Here is a 22,663-nt window from a genome sequence, read left to right as displayed (position 1 = left end):
ATTTGTGGCTAGGCATACGCTTATCTTAAATTGATTTGAATTTGATTCATTTTTTGCATAAGATATCTGAATCTAGTTAGGCTAGTTTTCAGACGGGTGTCTGCAAAGATAGGGTTGGTGGCTACCGAAAGCTTCGGTAGATCCCGCACTTGGTTATGTATGAGGCTATGGTGCCTTGCTTCTTTGTTAGATTTGTCATGGAAGGAGTGTGAGACTTTGTCTATTCCGTAAGGCGAAGACGTATGATTTCGTATGTATGCAATTAATCAGTAAACATGTCTAATTCCGTAAGGAGGACGTATGATTCGTATGTACGCAATTAATCAGTAACAAAAGTCAGGGTAGTGAACCTGCTAACCTCCACTGTAGACTTTATGATGCCTAACCCCTCTGTAGTATGGCCTACAGGCTATGAATATGTCTACGAGAGGTGCTCGCTTCCCTTCTTCATTGCTGTGAAGAGTGCTACTTCTGTAATTATTACTCCTAACCCTGTAGTTGTTGCCTTCGGGCCCTAAAAAAACAGTGTCTGTAGAGGAATTGCCCTTTCTCTGATACTCTTTCGATTCGTAACTTAGAATCAAATGCTTGCTTTCAGAGAGCAAAAAAAGTGAAGTGCAGAAGTGCAGTGATAGTGTAGTTGGAGGGTGCGTCGATCGGCCCTCGGTCGCCTCGTTTCCGCCTAGGCCGGGACCTCTGCTTTTGACTCCCAGGACCCGGGGAGGAGCATGTCAAAAGCCTAAGGAGGGTTACAAGGAACCTCCACCGATCTGGCGCGCCTTCGGCAGTTTCTGATGAAAATCCCCAGACTGCCAAAGTGCGTGCGCGTGCACGAATCCTGAAGGATTGCTTCTCGTCCTCCGAAGCGTCCTCCCCACGTGCAGGGGTTGGAGCTTTTCGGTAGGACTCGCGCCCTCTAAATAGAAGCTTTTATAGAAGAGGACGCTTCACGTCCTCTCTCTCTCTCTCTCTCTCTCTCGTTATGGCGTTTCAGTGAGAAGTAAGAAGGCGAACGTCGCCTGAACTCGTGTCCGTCTTTCCACCGAGAAATACGTAAAAGAAGTCATAGTAGCAGGAAGCTTTTGAGAGCGGACTTACAAGCTTTTTTACTGTCAGAATAAGGCGTTCCCTCTCGACTTGGACGGGACGCTCGGATGGACGCCGAGTGCGCGCCAGTGGACGCCGAGCGCGCGCCAGTGGACGCCGAGCGCGCTCCAGTGGACGCCGAGCGTGCTCCAGGGGGTTGGAACGCCGAGCGTGCGCCAGTGGACGCCGAAGCGTGCACCAGCACAGACGGCCAGGTGTCACCTGGCTGAACGTTTCTGTTGAACTCTTCAAGCTCTTGTTTCAGATTTGGGCCTAAAGAATTTTTACCTCTACCTTCGGTGATACCTTCTACCTCACCTGCAAAGATGTGAAGTAGGCAGTGCTTTGGAGGAAGCTTAAAGTGAACAGGCACTTCTTCTTCGAAACCCAGCAAGACATCGGGTTCGTGAATTCAAGAGGTCTCTGTCATTTAATATTGCTTTTCGCATAGGTGGATGGAGTTAAGGAAAGCTCAAGGGAAGATCTCGTTTGCTCTACCGCGAGTCAAGACTTTGGTGATAAGGCAGTTACGGGTTGGGTTATGTAAAGCTCGACGTCCTACACGTCATGAGGCTTGACTACTTTCGGTAGGATTCTTGCAAAAGCACTCATCAAGAGGACGCTCTTCAGGAAAGCAAAGCGCCAAGACAGAACTTCCTTTGCCATACTGCCAACTGAAAGCCCCCATTGACAATATACTATCGTTTGTCAAGTAGTGGGTATCCCCCATTGACAAAATATCTCTTTGTCCCGTATGGGTTAGTTCTCATTGACAAAACATCTCATTACTTTATATTGCGTAAGCGGATAAGCTCTTATTGACAAGATTCGGAAGAGCTCTTATTCATCATTTGCAGACTCGTACAAGAAATAGACTTGTAGACCACGTCAATGACCGCTTATGTCCAGTAACAGAAGAAGCTTGAGCTGTCTGCTTCGATTCTCTAAGTTTTGTTCATGAAACTTGCCTGTCAGATATGTATGTAGCTGTATTTCCGAATTCAGCTATATCATAGTCTGCCAGATAAGTATGAACAAACTTTATTGTAATATTATATCATATTTTGCCTTGCGTTATTTTACTACTGGTTGGTTCAAGTCATATACGCTTGCTGTAGTTACCTCTTCGGATGGCAACCGAAAGGTCTATTGTCTATTATTTTAAGGACATTTAATCGTTACTCCCTGCAGCCTTCCAGGAGTTTCCAATTTATCTTTTACCGTTGTATGGTAGTGTTCTGACGACACAAACGCATCTATATATTTAGCGTTTTCTGTCTCGCTTAAATATACCAGCTTGAGAGTCTCTTTCTGCTCAAAAAATAACGGACCTATTTCTTCGTAGAATAGGGTAGCTGGCAACCCAGACATAAAGTTAAGAGACGACGTTCGTAAGCTGTGTCTGTCCTCCAGTCCAACCGAGCCAGTACCAGCTCGTGCGCTGTCATGCGCGGTAGGTTACGTCAATCTCTCCTGCGGGATTGACTGACTAACCGTATCTCTGTCCTACAATCACGGACTTTAGCCTAAGATTGAGGGGATTTCTTACGTGAATGAATAAACATTGCATTCGTTTTGACTTACTATGTTCAACAGAGATATCTCTTAATCCTTTCGGTGCTTGTTACCGCACGGTATAGAACTACGAGTCTACCGCAACATTGCACTTTTATATGCTCTCCTGCTTAGGCAGCGCCAGCCTTATTAGGAAGTAAGCATACTCGGGGAGGGAATGGATGAGCTTGCTGGGGGCCATTTCCTTCCTGAAGAAGTTTGTTTCCCTGAATAGACTGCAATTCAGACCTCCACAGTTTTTTCCTACCTGGAAACTGAAATATTATTCAAGATCTAGAATGATTCTGAACATCTCTCAGTGCGTCTATCACCTGAGGTGATAGAAAGAAGGTGCCGGACATCTGGATAGGGTTTCAGATGTCCTGGATCTTAATCTGAAAGAAGTAGAAGCAATTCGGTCGTCCCTCCAGTCCTCTAAACGAGTTTTTGGAACCAGTGGTCCAGATCAACTCTGATATTCCACAGCTCTCTCATATCTTAAGAAGTATCTTCTCTCGGTCCCTGTTCGAGTTTACGGGAGCCTATTATAACAACAGGCGTAGAATGTAACGATCCTCTAGAGGTTCGTTACAGGATTGCAAAAGTCCGTGCGAATCGTCTCGATCGATGGCAGCAACTACTGACTTCCGAGTGGAATCTTTCTTTAGAAGTATGTTGAGAGTTGTGGAGACTTTAGGGACGCCCTTTCATTCTTCTCTTCGATATGTTGAGGACAAAGAGGCTTCTTCTTCTCTGCTCCCTTATCTCGATCCGGGATCGGTACCATTAAAACGCCATCCTATGATATTGAACGGGATGGATGTTTAGTCTCTTTTCCCCTTTTTCAATCGCTTAGGAAATGTAATAAGAGGATTTATGACGTCACAGGGAGCGACAGTGACACTGATCGCCCCATGTTGGCCTTCAGGATCCTGGATTCACAGAGGTCTAGTCCTTCCTTGTTCACTTTTCAAGGACCTTTCCAGAAAGAGTCGGTCTACTCTAACTCGAAAGGTACCTATAACTTCTCAGCTCTGAGTCTGACTACGTTCAGACTATCGAGATGTTGACAGGAATAAGATTACCGTCTTCCCTTTCCGTCTGAAGAATGGGATAAGCTGGCAGTCACAACTATTAAAGAATACGCAAATATGTTGTTGACGGCCTTTGGGCTCAGAGATTTGCTTCTGTCAAACAACAAAGCCCTTCACGATCTTTGAGTTCTGTGGAATCTCGAAACTCGCTCACCATCTACTTTTTGTCTCACCTGTTTTCTCGGAGTCAGACACTCGTGCGAGATCAGGCGACATATAGTAGCCCTGAGTTTCTTGTTGACGAAGTCAGTTGCGTTTATACACCCCCGATGATCTTGTAACATGAGACCAGGTTGGACTGTCAGGCATTCTTCCTTCGGGACTGAATCGCCTTTTTGCTCCTCGCTCCTTTCTCCTGGCACCAGAAGCTCGAGTCAGGAGTTGCTCAGGAGTTGATTCACTGACGACGTTGGGTTGCGTTGATACACCCCCCAAGGTTTGCTTAGATTGAATCGCCCAGGCAGTCCAGGCACTCATCCTTCAGCGAAGAATAGTGCCTTATGGTCTTCAGGGTACAGCCTTGCTGTCCTTGATTCGTCTGACTGGTCAACTGGTCGGTCACCTGACTTTCGTACAGACGGACTGACTGTGCATGTCCAGATCGAAGCTTTCAACATGGAACTTAGACGTAGTCTGAAGTTCTTGATGTCAAAAGCATTCGAACCTCTCCTACCTGTTACTTCTTGCATGTGATCAGGAAGGCCTTCTTCTAACCACCCTAGATACGACAAAGAGGGTTAGTGAGATTTTAAGCCATCGTCACAAGTTTTGGCTTTAGAGAACACAAGGCGGTGTGCTCTCTAAGCCTTCCGTTGTGGCCTAAGAATGGAAACCCGTTTTGTCCTTGGGCCAGGAGCTTGGAAGCAAGGATGGCACAAGTTAGTGGGCAGGAGCCAGAGAGAGTCCTGTGCCCTGTCGGGTCTCTCAAGTTTTATCTACATAAAACTCAAGAAAGTCGAAGTCATTCGGGCAATCTGCCTTGTTCCGAAAAAGACCAGACTTGCCCATTTTGAAGAACACCCTGGCTTTAGTGTTAAGGAGTTCTTTCAAAAATGCTCCTTCATTGTGTTTGCACAAAGATTTGAAATCTTTTTTATCTGAATGCTCACGAGGTGAGGGCGCGGCCTCGGAAGCATTTCAACAGAGCATGGCACTCAGCAACATCCTGAGTACCATGTTTTAGCGAAGCAACTCTGTGTTCACTTCACACTCCCTGCGAGATGTGAAGATGGCATATGAGATCTGCTGCTCGCTAGGGCCATACGTGTCTGCAGACACAATCTTGGGGGCAAGAAGTACCACTCATCCTATCCTGTAGAAAATGGTTAGGAAGAGCTCTTAAAACACCTTAGTTAAAACACCTCAACTTTGGCTAGGTTGGTCAGGTGGTGATATATATATATATATATATATATATATATATATATATATATATATATATATATATATATATATATATATATATATATATATTTATTTTACTTCTTAGCCTTCATGGTATGGTCAATATGGTCAAGTCACGTCGTGGTCTCGCCCCTGTTGACAGATCATCTGGAGTGCACCAGCTATATAGGTCTCTACCTCGCTGGCAACTCTAGTAGCACAAGCAGACTTACGTGGCAGTAACCACGAAGCCAGCTATGCTAACAGGTGGAACCAAGATGTAAATCATCTGCATGCATTTGTTTCCCAAAATCCTTCTATTCTGTCCCTTCCCACCTCCAACGGTGGGATTCAGCTATATATATATCTGACAGGTAAGTTTCATGAACAAAATGATATTGTTATGATACAATAAAGTTTGTTCATACTTACCTGGCAGATATATATAATCAAGTACCCACCCACCTCCCCTTAGGAGACAGTGGAAATAAAAATTATGAATAGAAAATGGGAATGGTGCCTGATACCCGCCTCCCAGCGGCAGGAATGGGTACTAACCACCTGGCCGACCACTGGGTGTGTCGGAAGTTTTTAAAATTCTGTCGGATTTCAGAAAATACAGCTATATATATATCTGCCAGGTAAGTATGAACAAACTTTATTGTATCATAACAATATCATTTTTATAATAAAATTAGATTTTTCACATACTAAGTAATTACATGATTATAACCCTTCCCTCCTCCCCACAGCAAGAGTCTGCCACTCAGACTCGCATATCAGCAAGATCAGAGAGGCAATGCAGTTATTCCTGTCTCAATAGGAAGAACCACCTCAGCAGTGCCAAGTCATTCTGGGTCACCTGTCATCCTTGGAGAAGCTGGCCCCTCATGAGTAGCTTCACCTTCGTTCTGTTCAGTGGAGAATGAAGGAGTTTTGGTCTCTGTAAGGGAGTCCCCATTCTTCCAGATGCCTTTCTCAGGGGTATTACTGTACAACTGTACAGTATTGGCATAGGTCAACAAGCAGAGGAATTGGTTTCCCGTCAGCTCCACATGTTGGCGATGCAGTTCATGAGTGGGCAGTAGCACGATCAGGGAACCGGAACATAGTGGCAGACAAACTCAGTCACCAGGGTCAGGCGACAGAGACAAAGTGGTCCCTACACCATAGACATTTCAGAAAGATTGTTTAATATTTTCGGGCTTACTAACTATAGACCTCTTTTCAACCTTGCACAACAGAAAGCTCTTGGCGTTCTGTTCTGTTGTGCCATACCCATGGACTGCAATAGAAGACACTTTCCAACACCCATGGGGCAATCTCTTAGGCCTATGCTTTACTTCCATTTTGTCTGATTCATTGGGTGATCAGCAGGGTCATGATCACCTCAAATCTCAGATGACCCTGGTTGCTCCCAAGTGACTACTTGCCAAGTGGTATCCGGACCTGATAGCTGTACTTTCCTGGGTACCAAGAGAGATTCCCCCTTGGCACAACCTGCTGTGCCAGCTGCTCATAGAGAGGTATCACCAGGCTGTGTGAGAACTGTCACTTGCTGGCTGAAGACTATCCAGCATCTCTTGCGAACGAAAGGAATTTTCTCGTCACACAGCGATCAAGACGTCTGGATACCTTTGTAAATCCTCAGCGGCTGTGTACCAAAGGAAATGGGTCATCTCCTGTGATTGGTGTCGTTGATGGGGTATCTCTCTGGTCGGATCTCCTCTTTGGCATGTTGCAGTCTTTCTTGTCCTTCTTCGCCGAGAGAAATTTCTCTCCGTGTCAGAGTTCAGGGGCTACAGAGCTGCCCTTGAACTAATCCTTTGCTTGAAGGGTTTTGACCTCTCCTCCTTGTGGAGATCTCCAGGAATTCAGTCCCCTTGAGTGGGATGTGACTCTTGTCTTACAGAGCTTGACTTGTGCACCCTAGCCTTTACAAGAGTTATCAGACAGGGATCTAACCTTCAAGACCGTGTTCTTGCTTACTCTGGCATTGGCAAGTAGAGTTGGTGAACTTCATGGACTTTCCTTCAGTGTTAAATACGTAAAGGGATGAAGATCTGCCGTGCTCTAGTTTGTCCCAGAATTCGTAATGAAGACTCAGGATTTGTGGTTCCTGACACCAGATTCAAGTTCTTTTTTATCCCTTTCCTAGAGGACTTTGCTGGTAGTGATCAAGACAATATACTACTGTCCAGTTTGAGTGTTGTGGTGCTATCTAAAGAGGTTTCGACATCTCCATCCTGAGTGTTGACGACTCTTTGTTAGCGCTGGCTCGACCAGGAAGAGGTGTCCAAGAACAAGATTATTTCCTGGCTTAGTGAGAAAATCAAGAGATCGTACTCTACTTCTGATGAGGTAGTTAGGAGAACTTTCTGAGTAAGAGCTTACAAGGTTAGGGGCATTGGTCTGTCCCTTGCATTCTGGAAGAACCTGTCGGTTTCACAAGTACTAAGGGTGGGAGTGTGTTCATGAAAAACTACATTCACATCCTTCTACCTTCGAGACGTTGCCCATGGGTCCATGGGCACTTTTTTCTTTGGTCCTCTAGTGGCTGGTCAACAAGTTGTGTAACTCACCTGGCTTCCCTAGAGAGACAGGTAGCATCTTGCCTAAGTTGTTCAGTTACAAAGAGAAAGTGTGAGTGAGTGACTGGCCTCCTTCTCTTCCCTTTATCTTTTTATACCCCTCCTCACCTGTTGGGCAGAGGGAAGGTTGGCGTGTGATGCAGGTGAGTTACATAAATGAGTACTGTAACCTGTCTATAATCTAGAACTCTGTAGGTTAATAGATGCATGTCCATCCCCTCTCTCTAGCAAGGGAGAGAGGAGCTGACAATTAAATAAAACCCATTGGTGTTATTATTCTTTTATTGTCTCAGACATAAGGGGTTCATCCAACCCCTTTTTGAATAAACGATGCTATACATGCCCATTAATTTGCAAGGCCCAGAAGACTGGTAGTTGAACATCACATAAGCTCAACAGGTCAAGGCAGGACAGGACTCCTTCCTCTGCTCTACATGACCAGGAAGGAGGCCCAGGTAAATTGAGGTACCAGTCAGTTCAGAGATTTACTGAGAATCCTCCATCAAGAAGTAAGTTTCCATTTGTAAAGACCAAAGGTTTATATTTGTTTACGAACAAACTACAAATATTTTAAGTAATTTGTATTTTTCTGAACATACAAACCTGAAGGCCTAGTCCCCTCATTCTACTACCTGAGCCAAAAGGTTAAAGTGAAGCTTAAGGATGGGGTGGGTGGGACTCCCACCCTACCGTTGATAGTTAACCACTTATTTAAAGTTAACAGCTGTTTTCCCAGCTTGCACTGCAATTATATCCATATGTAAAGACATTCAGGTTTGTATATTAGAAATACAAATTGCTTAAAAAAATTGTATTTATTCCACCTTTGCAGCATTGAAAACCAAAAGGGCTTTTTACTCTATTTATTTTTATTTATGTATGTATACATTCATGTAGATTTTGGTGGGCTGGAGTTAAATGTGAATATATTGCCAAGTCGCAAGCCATGCATATGCAGATACGCTAATTGAGGAAATGCTGTAATATGAAATTTTCATAGGTATGCAAACCAAAACCTCGTATCATATCTACCATCGCACCCACCTCTCTTTGTTCACCAGGCCAAAACAAGAAATGCTCGGTGATGGCATATGAGTGAGGGGAATTCCCTTACTCACTCTCCTTAACCACCAATTAACCCATTTCCAACATGCACTGAAAAATACTCCTTCATAAAAAGCTCTGGTTCATATAGCTCTGAAAAAAATGTCATATTTGAAGAAATGTAGCAGCACATACCTTCCAAGACTGTCATCAGTGTTGCTGGTCATAATAGCTACTCAGTGTATTGTTTATTCATAATAACATCAGTGAACTAATTTGAAACTTTCATCTCTCTTCAAATTACTACTCAATTGACCCTTATTATTTTTTTTATTATTATCTACTGCATTTGTGGATAATATGGTGTTATGTATAGCTAGATCAGATATAATTAAGCATTTGCTGTGTATTGTACCCTTCCTGCTGTTACCCCACAAAACTCTTATGATGGTCTCTTGCATTTGCTATTCTTGGCCTTTCATTTGTTAATAAGATATGTTCATAAGCAATTTGTATTATAATATCAAGTGAAGAGGGTTTACAGATGTGAGGTGGTGGGCGTCATTATTAACTGTTAATCTATTGTTGCATTGTTGCCCCAGGAATGTTTTGATGATGTGTCTGGACAACATTTGGTAGGATTGTATTCATGTTTGGATAGAACTATCAAATGCACGCTTTGTTAATCGACCTGAGACCTTTATGGGAACCTGAATTGAATTCGATCGATTATTTTACTGCTTCAGTTCTGGCATTATGTTTCCTAACTCTGTGTTGCATTGTTTGATTTCAGATTCTCCCTCAAGAACCTTCCTTCCTTCGACATTTTTGATTAGCTTCAGGATTTTTGGAATGCATGTTCTTTATTCGTACTACATGGAACATTACCAATAGCAACTCTTAAGTGTATGAGACAACAGTGAATTATTGTATGCATATTTAACAAATTTACAGAACAAGTAAAATTTGTTTTGAATATTAGATTCATACATCAGCAGTGAAACCTGCATACATCAGCAGTGAAACCTGATTGTAGTCCTTCAAGATATTGTACTTAATTCTTAACAGATTTATTCGGTAATTATTTGTAAACAATTGTGTGTTAAGAGATGTGAATTGAACACATTGTCATTACAGAACAGGACAGGAGAATAAGGCTAAAATGAATCCAGGACATTCTTCAGAATTTCCTTTGAAAAGTGAAACTGAAGGTGCATTATCACTACCTTCCATAAATCAAGAAAACAGCAACTTGGCTGCCTTTAGTGGAACCAGTGATGGAGACTTTTTGTCTCTGGATCCATTGATGGACATCAATATAACCCCAGATGGAATTCTGTGAGTCTAATGAAGATGATAAATATTCATATGAAATGATTCAACAGTGAATGAAAAAACATCCACAAACTTGCAAGAAGGAAGTACCAACAAGAAAGAGGAATAGTCACAATGGAGAGAAGCCTTTCAGATCAACTGACTGTGGGAAAGCATTTTACAAGAGAATTAATCTTACAAATGATATTACAAATCCTACCAGAGAGAAATTCATATGCAATGACTGTGGGAAAGCATTTTCCTTGAAACATATTCTAGTTTCATATAGAATCCATACTGGAGAGAAGCCATTCATGTGCAAGGAATGTGGGAAAGCATTTTCCCAGAAATCAAGTCTTACACTTCATATGAGATTGCATACTGGAGAGAAGCCATTCATTTGTAATGAATGTGGGAAAGCATTTTCCCGCAAAACACATCTTACACTTCATATGAGATTTCATACTGGAGAGAAGCCATATATGTGCAAGGAATGTGGGAAAGCATTTTCCCAGAAATCAAGTCTTATAATTCATATGAGAATCCATACTGGAGAGAAGCCATATATGTGCAAGGAATGTGGGAAAGCATTTTCCCGGAAATCAAGTCTTACACTTCATATGAGATTGCATACTGGTGAGAAGCCATTCATGTGCAACGAATGTGGGAAAGCATTTTCCCGGAAATCAAGTCTTACAAATCATCTGAGGTTGCACTCTGGAGAAGAAAAAGAAACAACATGATAAAATGAACCAGTTAAGGCAGAGATCTCTCAAATGACCAACTATATAACAGATCAAATTCACTCACAAAATCTGCTCAAGAAAATAAGGAAAATAACGAAAAAATACAGTATATGGAATGAACAAATCAGTGGAAAACTGGCAGAACACCAAGCCAATATAAAGGCCCTAGCTTCACAAATAGGAAACAAACAACAGAAGATAAAAGTAAATTAGATAAATATGCAGTTTGGTGAAAATTCAAAGATTGTATAGGAAGATGATGAAAGAAACAGTGGAGGTATGAACACAACTGAGCAAGGAAGACCTAGAGAGATTTTGGAAGCCACTTTTTGAAAACCCTAGACAACACCTGGATATTCAAATGTATGGAATTAGACAACATCAATGAGGAAATAAGATCTTTCTTGGCAGCACAGATGAGTAAGTGGAAGACCACTCTGTCTAAAACACTCTGAGGGCCAGATAGTAATTCCAGACATAAAGATCCAAAGAGGAATATTCCAAGGTGACAGCCTCTCACCACTTCTATTCTGCTTGACCATAGATCCGCTTAGTAAAATCTTGAACAACATTAACACTGGCTATGACCTAAGCAAAAGCAGAAGCAGAAAAGAGAATGAAAGATTGAACCTGAATTTGTTTGCAGATTCAGAGGAAAAATTGGAAGAATAAGTTAGGACAGTCCACCAATTCTCAAATGACACCTGCATGAAATCTGGGTTGGACAAGAGTGCCAAGAGTAAAATAAAGAGAGGGAAGAGTGTAATATCAGAAGGTATAAAGGTAGAAGAAGGCATATTTGTTGAAGACCTGGCGGAGGAGTCTGCATATAAGTACTTGGGAATAGAAGAAAACACTGGTATAGAACACGAGAAAGTGAGAGAAAAGGTAAAGAGAGAATACATCAGCCACTTAAAGAATTAACACCAAAGAACAAGATCACTGCCATAAACCAGCTGGCGATACCAGTGGTGACAAATATGGTTTTGGTATTGTAGGGACTGGGACAAGGTGAGTTAGAGAGGATGGATATTAAACCAGGAAGATTCTCACCCTCCATAAAGTCACATACAGACACCAGTGTATGGACAGAATATACCTCCCTCACAGAGAAGGTGGATTAGGCCTGACTGAGATCAACCAGGCCTGCAGAGCACCAATATTAAGTCAAGGGTAGTACTTGAAAAGCTCTGAGGATGGAAACATCAAAAAGGTTGCCCATCACCATAATGGAGCCCTGAGCCAACTAACATCAATAACAAAACAGGCTAAGAACTTTGCAGATCTGATAAAAGACACAGAGGATACCAACTGCAACAATAGCCACGAAAACTAGGCAGTAATACAGTGACAGAGAGGAGAGACTTAAAATGGAAAGGTATAAAGACCATGGAAGGAAAGGAAGATTTCAAGAAGAATTGGAAAATTTACAAAGACAAAGAAGTGTCACTTAGATGGATAAGTAATGGAGATCTAGGTTATGATGGAGAGACTGATAATAGGAGCCCAAGACCAAGGCCTCCTGACAGACGGCTTCAAGAAAATGCCAGGCATATCAGCAATTGTGTTTTGTCGTGCAGTGGTTGAGAGTGTTAGTCATCTGATATCAGCCTGCAAGACCCTGCTTGCAGATGGTCACTACACAGCAAGTGTATGTTTTGTCATGCAGTGGTTGAGAGTGTTAGTCATCTGATATCAACCTGCAAGAACCTGCTTGCAGATGGTCACTACACAGCAAGTGTATGTTTTGTCATGCAGTGGTTGAGAGTGTTAGTCATCTGATATCAGCCTGCAAGACCCTGCTTGCAGATGGTCACTACACAAGCCCACCACAACAAGATCTGTAAATATATATTGGAAAATATGTAAAGAATACAGAATTGAAGTGAAAGGAAAAGTGTGGGAGCATGAACCAGATCCAATCTCCTCCCTCTTTTATGACAAGGAAATTCCAACAGGAAGATATATAGAAGGAGGTGCTATGAGACCTGATATTGTGATCTAGAACAAGGAGGAATAAACAGCAAAGATTATAGATGCGACAGTACCCAGTGACTTTGGCCTCAATAGAGCTGAAAGGCTTAAATAACAAAATACCAAGACCTGAAGAATGACCTGAAAAGCACATGGGAACTGAAGGAAATAGAAAAGAATACATTTGGTGGTAGGAGCAACAGGATTTATGAAGAAAATTCTGAGAAAATATCTTCAGGGTATACGAAGTTGCCCAGTATAAATGAGGTGCAGATTGCTGCCCTCTAAGCAATGGTAAATAACTTGAAACGAGCCCTTGGATATAAGACTCGTGGAATATAGAGATGCAACTATTGCACCCCTGATATAAATTGAAAATTAAGAATAACATTAGCCAGAGGGAAATCATATAGTTGCTCTATATGTCAAAGAAGTTTTTCTCAACCAAGACCTCTCAAAAGACACGAGAATTCACACTAGACAGAAACTGTTTACTTGATCTCTGTCCAAGTAGTTTTTATTACGATTTTATTTAACTTGACTCCTGCGTCTGTTTTGAATGAAGGTGTCGCAAAAGGTGTGTAAAAACTCATGCTAGAAAGAAGTCATATCCTGTATCTGCACTTGGTTTCCGAGAAGTCTTTTTTTTTCATTAGGTTCATCATAGAATGAATTTGTTAACTCGGAAGAAAGATGATATTCTTCCACACGATGTTGAAACATTTTTTCATTTGTAGATTCATAACATATGTGAGTACTCATGGAGGATAGATATTGTTCTTTTACACTGCATGTTGTACTTTTGTCTTGTATTCTGCAAATCACAGTCTGTTTCTGAATGCCAGACTGTTTTTCAGGTGTCAAAATGCACAAGCAAAGTCACTCATCAGAGAGGATGTTCAGCTGCGCTGACAGATTTGTTAATGTTTTGCACCCCAAAGTAAGTTGCACTTGATGTGGAGATAATTATTGTGAACTTGTCTGCAAAATCTATATAAAAAAAGGCAACAGCAACCTAAGGGATGATAAAAAGAAAACCCATATTTATATTTTTATGATCCAATTCATGACCATCATCATTGCTGTTATTCAAATAAGAGAAGGAGAATCTAGGAGGATGTCTCACTGAAAATGCAGATGAAGGCTCTTCATTTGCAGAGTCTTTATTAGAAGTCAAGGCAGAGCCAAAGTATTTTGGCCAAAGTGAATTTGATGCAAAATGGTTGTGTGACCTTTATGCAAAGGAAAAATAAATTACTTTTAGTTTTTGTTTTTTGAACTTTCCTGTCAGATATATACTTGAGCTATAGTCTCCTTCGACGTTCCGACAGAAATTTCAAATCTCGCGGCACACGCGACAGGTAGGTCAGGTGGTCTAACCTTATCCGCCGCTGGGTGGCGGGTGTACGAACCAATCCCCCTTTCCTGTCAGATTTTCTCTGTCGGCCGGAACGATAACAACTGTTGCTGTTTCCTTTCGATGGACTTTTCGATTCTCGCTTGCCTGGAGATTGATTTGGATCTTTTTGGTGACGTATTCGCTCTGTTTGACTTGGCATACGCTGTTTGTGGACCGATTTTGACTTTGCGCTGGATTTTTCTTGTAGAATGTCTGATTTAAATTCTGTAACCAAAACTCCGGTTTTGTTTAGTAGTGTTTGACTGAGGGATGTAAGGTGAGGTTGCCGAAGGCTTCGGTTGACCCTCACAGCGATCTGTGTGAAATGCAGGGGGAATGAGTGTACTTTTAGTAAACCCGTTGTCAAGAATAAGCGAGGTTCTGAATGAGGATGAATACAAGCCTCTTTCTTCTTATATTAGAAAGCTAGAACGTGATAGAGTTCATAAGGCTTCCTCTAGGAGTTCGAGTAGGTCGAGAGTGAGTGATGAAACAAATAACATTAATGTAGTTTTAGAACCTTCCTCCCAGGTCTCAGCCCCTGCTCCCCGCGCCGAAACCGTAGATTCGTCTTCGTAGGCGGCGGCCTTAAAGGCTTCCTTTCAATCTAAGGAAGACAAGACTCTTCTACTAGAACAAGGTAAAAGTGTTAGTGATGGTGATAAGTGCATGTCCCAGTGGATGTGGGGGAGGGTGCGTCTGACCGGGCTCCTTAGTGCCTCCAGGCCTAGACCTCTTCCAGACTCCCACCCAGTTCCAGTGGATTAGGAAAGTCGAAAGCCGCAGGAGGGCTAGGGAGAGCCCCCACCGGTCAGGCGTCCCCCTCGGCAGATCCTGAAGTTGCGCTCCCAGGCTGCCTTCGGAACGTGTCAAGAGGGAGATCCTTCGCCAGTTGTTTCTCTTCGTCTTCTTCGCCTTCTCCAAAACGCTGGGATTGGAAACTCTAAGGATGCGTCACGCCCGTTGAAGAGGGTGGCTTCGGAGGCTCCCTTCAGTCCCTTTGGCGTCCAGCCCAGAAGACTTTACTGAAGAGGCTTCCTTGGAAGTGAAGAGACCCAGGAGATCCTGTGATCGCCCTTCTTCTCCCACTCCCCACTCTGAGTTTGCTTCGGAGGAAGATCCTGTAGATTCACCGACTCGAGTGCTGGCGGGCCTCTAGGCTCAGATCTCGGCCCTGGTGGACTCCTTAGTCTCGAGATCTCGTAGAAGGAAGGATGTGTCTCTCCCTATCAAGAGATCTAGGCGCTTTTCTTCGAAGGAACGCTCCCCTCGTAGTCTGCGATCTCCTTCTTTTGGGGAAGCTTCGGCTGAGCGTAGGAATTCACGAGAGTGGCACCACTCCCCTGGCTCTCTCTCAGAGGCATCGAGGCGCCAAACTTCGGACAGGCGCTCTTTGGATTACGAAGGTTTTTCTCCAGATCAGATTCCTGCCTCCGGTATACGCTCCGCTCCGTCTCTTCCGCCTTCCTCTAGAGTACGTTCAAGAGAAGAGAGGCGCTCAGGTCAGAGAAGGCTCATTTCATCGTCTCCGTCTCGTCGTTCCTCTCCTCGTCTTCTCCGAGAACCTAGAGAGCGCCCCTCTGTGAGTAGGCGCGCTTCTCCTTCCTACTACTCTCCTCGAACTTCGGACCCCGTGACTAGTAGGCGCTTTTGCTTTTCCTGTAAGTCGCTCCTCTCCTGTAAGACGTCAGAGTCTAGTAGGAGCCCTGCGCCTGGTAGGCATCCTTCTCTTGGTAGCAGTTCTCCTGTGGAGAGGCACCTTGAGCCTCGACTGCTTCGTTCTCCTAGTAGGCGCTCATCGATCTCGAGGTGCCCTACTCCTGACCATTCTCCTCTTGCTAGGAGTCAAGAACGTCTCAAGCGCCCTGCTTCTGTTAGGCGCTCGGAGCCTTACAGCCATTCTCCGCTTGGTAGGTGCCAAGAGCCTCTCAAGCCCCCTTCTCCTGTTAGGCGCTCGGCGCCTAGCAGCCGCTCTCCGCTTCATAGGCACCAAGAACCTCTCAAGCACCCTGCTCCTGACAGGCGCTCGGCGCATAGCAGCGTTTCTCCGCTTGGTAGGCACCAGGATCCTCTCAAGCGCCCTGTTCCTGATAGGCACTCAGTGCCTAGCAGCCGCTCTCCTTACGATAGGCTCCGCCAGGATTCTGGTAGGCTCTCTCCCTCTCGTAAGCGCCCCTGTGATAGACGTGGTCTTTCAAAGGACAGGGAGTCCTACCCCTTCTGCAGTTAAGATTTCGTCTTCCTCGAGGAAGGAGTGCGAGTTTAGACAAGACTTTTCGGAAAGGCGCCCTTCGGTTTTGACTCGTCGTTCTCCTGTGCGCCGCTCTCCTGTGGATTCAACTCCTCCTTCGAGACGATTGTCTCCAACCTCACACTATACCCCCGCAAGGAGCTCCTCTAAGGATCCTCCTCGCTCTCCTCTTCAAGAAGGCCAGGAAGGTTCTGATGAATAAACGAGTACATTGGCAGCAGTTTCTTCTTACAAGAAGCTCACAGAGCTTCTTCTTCAGGAGTTCGGGGATTCCCTGAGCTGCTGCCTCCTCCTTTTCGCAGTCGTTGTTCTCCACGGCGAAGACAACGAAAGGGTCTTCGTGTGTAGAATGAACCGACCCTCTCAATGAAGAAAGCGCTCAGGAGTTTCGGATCCTGGATGCGCACCAAAGAGGAAGCGGGGAAAACTATGTTCGCCTTCCCTCCGTCGAAGCTTTCCGGACGGACTGGATTTTGGTATGAGACAGGAGAGCCCTTGGGGACGATTGGCTTATAAGGGCCAATTCCAAAGATCGTTGTCTGAAGGACTTAAAGAAAACCCTGGAATTGACGAGTTCGTTGGGGCTCCTGGTCAATCTCCAGAAGTCAAGCTTAATACCCGATCAAGAGTGTGTTTATCTGGGGATCCAGATGAAGTCTCGGAGTTTTTGAGTTTTTCCGTCTCAGGAAAGGATAGCCCGGGGACTCGAGAAAGTAACAACCTTCTTAGGGAAAGAAGTATGCACAGTGAGGGAGTGGATGAGTCTGCTGGGGACGCTCTCCTCACTGGAGCAATTTGTTTCCCTAGGAAGGTTGCACCTGAGACCGCTCCAATTCTTTCTTCATCAGAATTGGAGTCGTCGTTCTCAGGATTTGACGTTCTCCCTGTCCATTTCGCACCAAGTCAAGGAGGAACTAGCATGGTGGGCAGATCCCAACAAGTTTACGCGGGAGGGACTGTCTCCTACAATCCCAGAACCCCAACCTGGTGTTGTTCTCCGATACGTCTGGAAACAGGTTGGGTGCGACTCTGGGAACCATGGAGGGTGTCCAGGGACCGGGTGGGTGGGGGACCAGGTATCCTGGCACATCAACAGAAAAGAACTGATGGCCGTGTGGTTGGCTCTGAAAACGTTCGAGTCCAACGTAAGAGGAGCAATTGTGCAGATAAACTTGGACAACACCACGGCTCTGGCATACATCAGGAAACAGGGGGGGACTCATTCCTTCTCCCTGTACGTAAACAGCAAGAGACCTTCCTCTGTGGGCCGAAGAAATAGGAGGTCAAGCTTCTCACCAGATTCGTACGGGGAGGGAGAGAGGAATGTTAAGAGCAGATCTCCTCAGCAGGAAAGATCAGGTCCTTCCCACAGGAGAGTGGATCTGCAACAAGATGTATGCCAGAGCCTTTGGAATTGTTGTGGGGCAGGCCGCACTTAGACCTATTTATTTGCCACTTCAAAGCGCAAGAGACTGGATCTTTATTGCTCGCCATCTCGGATCCAGAGGCAATAGGGATAGACGCTCGTCTTCTCGATTGGAAAGGACTCGACATTTACGCGTTTCCCTCCTTCAAGATTCTGGGGATAACTTTAAAAAAGTTCGCAGAGTCAGATTCCACGAGGATGACATTGATCGCTCCCTTTTGGCCAGCCCAAGAATGGTTCACAGAGGTGCTGGAATGGTTAGTGGACCTTCCAAGATCGCTCCCTCTAAGGAGCGATCTACTCAAACAGCCCCACTTCGACAGGTACCACAAAAACCTCCCCGCTCTCAGTCTGACTGGCTTCAGACTGTCCAGAGACTGGTCAGAGCGAAAGGCTTTTCGTCAACAGCTGCTAAGGCAATCACTAGAGCTAGGAGGTCTTCCACCTTACGAGTATACCAGTCAAAGTGGGACGTCTTCAGAAGGTGGTGCAAGAGAAATAACGTTTCCTCTTCCAGTACCTCTGTGACCCAGATTGCGGATTTCTTTCTATTCCTGAGACAAGAATGCAGTCTAGTCGTTTTCAACTATTAAAGGATATCGCAGTATGTTGGCGACTGTCTTTAGACACAGAGGCCTCAATTATCGGAGAATAAGACCTGCATGACCTTATTAGGTCATTTGAAACAGTGAAGAAGCAGTCTCCTAATATTCCAAACTGGAATTTAGACGTGGTTCTTCAATTCCTTGGATCATCTAGATTTGAACCCCCTAGTTCAGCCTTGTTCAAAGACCTGACTAAGAAGACGCTGTTCCTGATGGCTCTAGCTTCCGCCAAGAGGGTGAGTGAGCTTCAAGCGATTGAAGGAAATGTGGGATTTAAGGAGGATTCTATGGTTTGCTCTTTCCTCCCTGGGTTTCTAGCAAAGAACGAAAACCCATCAAATCCATGGCCCAGGAACTTCGAGATTCGTGGGTTATCTTCGTTTGTAGGAGAAGAACCCGAGAGAACTCTTTGTCCAGTGAAAAGAAAAGAGCAACTGAAGGCCAATCAAGAGGTCCTTTGGTGCTCCGTAAAGGACCGTACTCGACCCTTATCGAAGAATGCGCTGTCCTTCTTCTTAAGAAGCCTCATTAAAGAAGCACACGGTTCTTGTAAGGAAGACCATTTTAAGCTTCTTAAGGTGAAAGCCCACGAAGTAAGAGCCATAGCGACTTCTCTTGCTTTCAACAAGAATATGTCCATGCAGAACCTGATGGAGGCAACTTTCTGGAGATGTCACTCGGTTTTCGCAAACCACTACTTACGTGATGTGAGAATCACTTATGAAAAATGCTTCGCCTTGGGCCCGTACGTATCGGCGGCTTCGGTGCTGGGGCAGGGAGCTGGAACTCATCCTTTTTAGTTGTATATATTTTTTCCCTTATGTCTTGTGTTTGTTGTTGATGGTTGTCTTAAAGAGGATGCAGGGAGGCATCTCTTTATGTCGTAATACTAACCTTTAGTAGTTTGGTTAGGTGGTCTGATGAGTGTGGCTCCTTGCGGTAGTAGTGGTTAGGACCTGTCAAGCTAGCGGACGAGTTCCCTTTAACAGGATCCGACTTGGATTCTACCACACAAAGGGATCAGATATCCCAGTGGTAGATCCGAGAGTCTTTCAGCAACAGGTCACATCCTAGCTGTAGCTCTCCAGGCAATGCAGACTCAGTGACAGTATCAATGAAGTCTTCTGCCTGAACAGGTAAGAACCAAGGTTTTTATATCCTACAACACCAGTTGTTTCCTTTCTTTCCTTATTGGTTTAGCTGTTTCTTACCCTCCACCAAGGGTGCCAATCAGCTAAGTATATTTCTGACAGGAAAGTTCATGTACGAAAATGATATTGTTAAACTACAATAAAGTTTTGTACATACTTACCTGGCAGATATATACGTCTAATGGCCCGCCCAGCCTCCCCTCAGGAGACAGGTGGAAGAGAAAATCTGACAGGAAAGGGGGATTGGTTCGTACACCCGCCACCCAGCGGCGGGTAAGGTAGACCACCTGAACTACCTGTCGCGTGTGCAGCGAGATTTGAAATTCTGTCGGGAACGTCGGAGACTATAGCTATGTATATATCTGCCAGGTAAGTATGTACAAAACTTTATTGTAGTTTAACAATATCATTTTTGCTTACAATTTTTCTCATTGAACACTGCACAGTGTTAGGTTAAGAAATTTTCCTTTGCCTTCTCCACTCTTCTTGCTCCTGTGTATTTTTGTAAGATTTCCAAATAAAGGATTAGTATTATCTTTGGCTGACATGGTTTTCTTCCTTTTGTTATTCAGCATTGTGCATATATGCACTTGTATATGTAGTTGTAAGCTAGAATATTTCCATGAAATGTTATTCTTAGTGGAAATAGAAAGGATTGATATCTTCATTATACTTCAGTGAAATTTAGGTGCAGTTTTATTCTATTAATTTTTATTATATGTTCTTGGGTTTAATCTTCTACAAAGAAGGCATTATGATTTATACAAATGCTACAGCAATTGTATAAATCATAATGCCTTGTATTAGCTCACTAAACACAGTGGACGTGTGATTTTGTTTTAGGTTAACCAGTCTGAAGTGTTTGAAACTGGACTTTTTTTGTAAAAGACTAAAGTAATGTATTATTCTGCTTAGATTAAGCTTTTGATTTTATTTTATTTCAATCTATAAATGTTTAAGATATTGGTAAATAATAAAAATATTTATTTATAAATAGAAACTTTCATTTGACCCCATCAAAACTTAAATAATATTGTATGCTGCCAAAAGTGATTGAATGCACCCTGATGTGGTCTGAATGCACCGAGTATCTGGTCCCAGTGCACCTCTTCCCAATTGAAGTGCATCTTTCCTTGCTGTCCCAATGCACTAACTTCATTCACATAACAGCTGCCTTTTGGGGAACTGTACCTATAAAGGACTATGTTCACTTTGCAGGATTATTTTCTTTAATAAAGCAGATCAATTTAAAAAGTCTGAATGAAAACAGAATATTATAAAACCATTAAAGACATCTTGCTATGAGGGAGAAGTTTAAAACTTGACTACCTTACCAGGTAGTCTTAATTCAAATTGCAAGACTAACTCTTTCTGTAGCTGGCAGTTAACCTCTAAAAGAAATGACTGTGCTAACTACTCCTTGGGACCTGTGGTGGCTGCTCAGCAACTTGTGTAGCTCACCCGGCTCCTATTTATCTTTATAGAGTATAGAAGTAACCGCCCCTTTCTCTGGTAAGGGGAGGTCCCTGGCAATAAGACAAACCCATTGCTTATATTTACCTTACTGTCTTTCAGCTTTCAGATTCATCCCAGCATGATTTTGTGTTGGGTTACGTCTCTTCCCTCATTTGAAAAAGCCCAGAAGTCTGGCAGCTGATCACGCAGTCTCTGTATTACTCCAATCAATTCATCAGAGGAAGACTTCTTTTAGCTGAAGATCTCTTGAAGACTTGAGTTTATCTATGTTTGCATGGTTTCTTCATAATGAAGTGTGGAGAAAAATATCTTAACTATTATCTTGACACTTGAGTTGAGGGAGAAGTTATCAATACCTAGTCCAAGTACCTACTATTATCCCAAATAACTGAAGGTATGGTTGAAGGCATATGGACAGCAGACTCGATATGCAGTAATAAGCCACAAATAATTCTAGACCACTGGAGACCTGATCCAAATGTCAATATGAAACCAAGTTGTATCTTGTTAGAGATTTTAAGGTCTTGAGTTTATTACTCCTATAACATTTAATGTTATTTATTATCCCTTGCCTTATGAATGAACATTGTAGGTGGTAAATATGATCGCTAGTGGATATTGATATGCTAATTTATGGAATAATTAAATGTTGAGACTTTAGTTTCACTGTCCCAACCTTCATTTAACCATTAGTTGGTCTCTGTGAACAAAGCTGTGTGGAAATTTAAGTGTTGGAATAAGGTATCTATTACAGTCGAATGGAACGGAGGACCTAAATAAAGTAGGAAATTTGTAGAGAAATTTTTCCGTTGGGTTTTAATATCGTTTGTGCAATTTGTGACTAAAGTCCTCTTAGATGACTACAAACTAACTGACGTACTCATGATGGTTCTGCGGCAAACAAAATCGTTGCTAACCTTCATTAAAACCCACACAGTGACAAAAGACTGTTTCTCCATCGCCTGTTGGTTCCTGGACTTCTTGTAGTCTTCCCTTAGACTCTGGCATACTTGACTTGACCGTCAACTAGTATCGTTGATATTAAGAGGAACATTAGAATTAAGATGTTTGGCCTGTGACAAGGACAGTTGAATGTGTCCGAATGTATGTATAAATCTAAAATTGTCATAACACCGTAAACTTGTTTGTGCACTGGGTCAGGAATACCCTCTCTCTCTCTCTCTCTCTCTCTCTCTCTCTCTCTCTCATCTCTCTCTCGTATCTCTCTCTCTCTCTCTCGTTATGATGATAGTTTTCCATATTTAAAAGTTTAAAAAGTGTTACTACATGAAGGAACTTATGCTTCTAGAATCTACACAAATTATTAATAAACAATTCTACAGTAATTAAGAGCTTTATATGGCCGTTTTAAGTTAACCGAATAAAGCGAATCTGCGTAAACCTGCTATTTTAATTGACATATTAGAAGGCAGATTTTCTCCTTATTTCGAACTGAAAATAAATTAAATTGAAAAGTCCTTTATCAAAAGTTTGAAGAACATATTAGTTCTGTTTATTTATAGTGAGCAGGCCACCATAAGAAATAAAATACAGTTTTCCGTGTCGGCT

General features: G+C 43.2%; 1 protein-coding gene and 1 long non-coding RNA gene across 2 annotated transcripts in view; both read left to right on the top strand.

Moving 5' to 3' along the window:
• The window catches only part of LOC135204749 (uncharacterized), a 62,379-nt gene that overhangs the window by 37,948 nt on the left and 1,768 nt on the right, over nt 1–22,663 (top strand). The window lies entirely within an intron of this gene.
• On the top strand, nt 10,141–11,763 carry LOC135204384 (gastrula zinc finger protein XlCGF49.1-like). The gene has a single exon (XM_064234605.1). It carries the CDS (start codon nt 10,141–10,143, stop codon nt 10,807–10,809), a length of 669 nt encoding a protein of 222 aa, XP_064090675.1. The 3' UTR covers nt 10,810–11,763.

The sequence above is a fragment of the Macrobrachium nipponense genome, chromosome 47, assembly GCF_015104395.2.
Source record: "Macrobrachium nipponense isolate FS-2020 chromosome 47, ASM1510439v2, whole genome shotgun sequence".
Lineage (NCBI taxonomy): Eukaryota > Metazoa > Arthropoda > Malacostraca > Decapoda > Palaemonidae > Macrobrachium > Macrobrachium nipponense.
This window is presented reverse-complemented; position numbering and strand designations above follow the sequence as displayed.

What these genes read in the sequence shown, in the direction of transcription:
- LOC135204384 (XM_064234605.1), top strand. Translation starts at nt 10,141, where the DNA reads ATGAAAAAACATCCACAAACTTGCAAGAAGGAAGTACCAACAAGAAAG.